This window comes from Psammomys obesus, unplaced genomic scaffold (assembly GCF_907164565.1).
Source record: "Psammomys obesus unplaced genomic scaffold, mPsaObe1.curated_primary_1811, whole genome shotgun sequence".
Lineage (NCBI taxonomy): Eukaryota > Metazoa > Chordata > Mammalia > Rodentia > Muridae > Psammomys > Psammomys obesus.
The window spans coordinates 3,298-5,977 of record NW_026590399.1 but is presented as its reverse complement, the minus strand read 5'-3'; the positions used below and the strand labels follow the sequence as shown (position 1 = coordinate 5,977).

General features: G+C 51.9%; 1 protein-coding gene across 1 annotated transcript; it reads left to right on the top strand.

Moving 5' to 3' along the window:
* Positions 1–365: 365 nt before the first annotated feature.
* Positions 366–1,483, top strand: LOC129676559 (keratin, type II cytoskeletal 6A; the record flags this gene model as incomplete). Its single annotated transcript, XM_055606946.1, has 4 exons — positions 366–491; positions 635–855; positions 1,051–1,085; positions 1,183–1,483. Coding segments are annotated over 4 exons (609 nt in total), but the record flags the coding sequence as incomplete, so codon positions are not given.
* Between the last annotated feature and the right edge of the window lie 1,197 nt (positions 1,484–2,680).

Below are 2,680 nucleotides of genomic sequence, written 5' to 3'. Positions count from 1 at the left end.
CCAGAACTCCATGGATCTCTGACTCCACTGGATGATAGAGGTCTACCCAGAAGAAGCTGGGGTGCTCTCACAGCAAGGGTGCGGTGAGCTGGTGCTATAGAATTAGGTTCTAGTCTCAGAGCAAAGAACCCAGAGGGAGAAGCAGAGTTGCCATGAATGGCGCCCATGCTCTCTTTGCTTGAGCTGTCATCTGAACATGGGTCCTCATGAGATAACAGAGAGCATTGTGGGTCACCACAGAGAACTGTGTGGTCTCTGGTCTCCCACAATTCTCCTTCATATCCACTATAGTGCATGGCACGCAGAGGTGGGTTTTCTTCTGGTGTGAAATCTCACACGCATGTCCTCTCTCCACTGACCTGCAGTATGAAGAGCTGCAGGTCACAGCAGGCAGGCACGGGGACGACCTGCGCTCCACCAAGCAGGAGATCGCTGAGATCAACCGCATGATCCAGAGGCTGAGATCTGAGATCGACCACGTGAAGAAGCAGGTAGGAGAGAGGGAGAAACTCAGAGCCTGGTGCCCACTGTTTCCTGTCTTCTAGAACAGAGGAACCCTCCAAACAAAGACCTGGGGCTCCCCCTCTCCCGAGAAACACACCGGAAGACAGTTTTTCTTGTTCTCTCTGCCCAGTGCGCCAGCCTGCAGGCTGCCATTGCTGATGCCGAGCAGCGTGGGGAGATGGCCCTCAAGGATGCCAGGGGCAAGCTGGAAGGGCTGGAGGACGCGCTGCAGAAGGCCAAGCAGGACATGGCTAGGCTGCTGAAGGAGTACCAGGAGCTCATGAATGTCAAGCTGGCCCTGGATGTGGAGATCGCCACCTACAGGAAGCTGCTGGAGGGGGAGGAGTGCAGGTGGGTGACAGTGTCCTGGGGATACCTCCAAGGGCCCAGGCTCTGGGCTCCAGGGGAGGGAGGACTAGCTGGGCCACAGTGGCTCCCTTCAGAAATCCTTGGCAGGGGACTTCCCGGGAAGTGTCACCAGAATGAGGGTCCCCATGCAGACTGAGGCGATGGCTCCAGATTCTCACCTGCTGTGTTCCCTCCTAGGTTGAATGGTGAAGGCGTTGGACCAGTCAACATCTGTAAGTCCCCCGCTTGCCCGCCTCCCCTCCCCTGCCCGTGGCACTGCCTCAGCCTGACACACTGAGCTCACCATGTCTGCCGTCTCCCCTCTCACAGCTGTGGTGCAGTCCACTGTGTCCAGCGGCTATGGCAGTGCAGGAGGCGCCAGCAGCAGCTTAGGCCTGGGAGGAGGCAGCAGCTACTCCTACAGCAGCAGCCAAGGCCTTGGAGGTGGCTTCAGTTCTGGCAGTGGCGTCAGCCGTGGCCTCAGCTCCTCGGGTGGCAGCTCCTCCACCATCAAGTACACCACCACCTCGTCCAGCAGGAAGAGCTACAGGCACTGAAGCCCCTCACCCCAGATCCCTGCCTAGAGCCCTGTGCTCAGGTGCTATTCCTGCTGGTCTCCCAGCTCTGCTCTCTGGCTGGGCTGAGGAGGCTGAGCCCTGCTGCTCCTCTCTCTGCTCCCCTCAGGTCCCCTCTGTTCCTCTTCTCATTGCCATCCTCTGATTCAGGTCCTTGCTCACTCACATGAGCTGCTTCCAGTTGTCTTAGGTCACCGGGCTCCTGCCTCCCAGCTCTGCCTCTGAGGCTGCCTGGGAAAGGGTATCTCTGTCCCTTTCCCTCTGGAAGTCTTTGTCTGGGTCCTGCTCACACCCAGAGGAGCTCCCCTTCAGTGTCCAGTGGCCTGAGAAATGCCATCTTTCACCATCATGCACCTTCCTGGCAGTAACTATGTAGCACAGGTCAATAGTCCTGTGCTGAACAGAGTCTGTGTCCTGTAATGTCTCCTCTGCTCTTTGCTTTCTTCATGTTGCTAAATAAAGCAGGTTTATAACATAATGATGGTTTCCATGTATCTTTTCTTGTTGCAAATTGTTTTACATAGGCAGTTTGTAGCCTTGCTAGACAAGGTGCATTTAGGATCTCCTTACTGCTCCCTCTCCAGCTGTGTGTGCCTTCCTTTTCTACTATTCCGTAATCTAAGCTTGTGTTTTAATTTTACGAACTTCTATAACTTAGTTTTTATTTATTTCAATTTTCTACTATCTTTTTAATAAAAATACAATTTAATCACTTTCCATCTTTATTTTCCACGCAACAGTCCCTTCCAGGTACCCTGATTCCAAACCCTCAGTTATTCCTTCAATTCCAAATTGGTAGCCTTTCAGGGTAGCCTGTATTTCATTCATTTTCAGTAAATACTTTTTTAATGTACCTGTTTCCCATATGTTTCATTCCATTTATTTAGATATAGTTAAAAATATTAGTTCAGTGTTCCCTCCCCCCCGAATTTCCTTCCTGTTAGTGAGAAGAAGAAGCTGCAGACTGTTAATTTATAATTCGCTTTAATGGCCCTGATTAGAAATTAGTGGTTAGGCGCCTCTCTGTGAATACCAGCAGAGCAGAGTAGTCCCCCACAGCATTCTGGAGGAGAAACATATTCTTGGACAGCCATAGCAAGAGCCTTTTGACAAGAGGCAAGGTTGGTGTTCTAGATTTACACTTTCCTCATGACCAAGAAACTTGCCTGACAGCTGGGGACAGAGCAATGAACACTGCTTCCTTCTGAAGTGGATCTGCACCTGGAAATGTGCCCTAATAACAGTGCAAACAC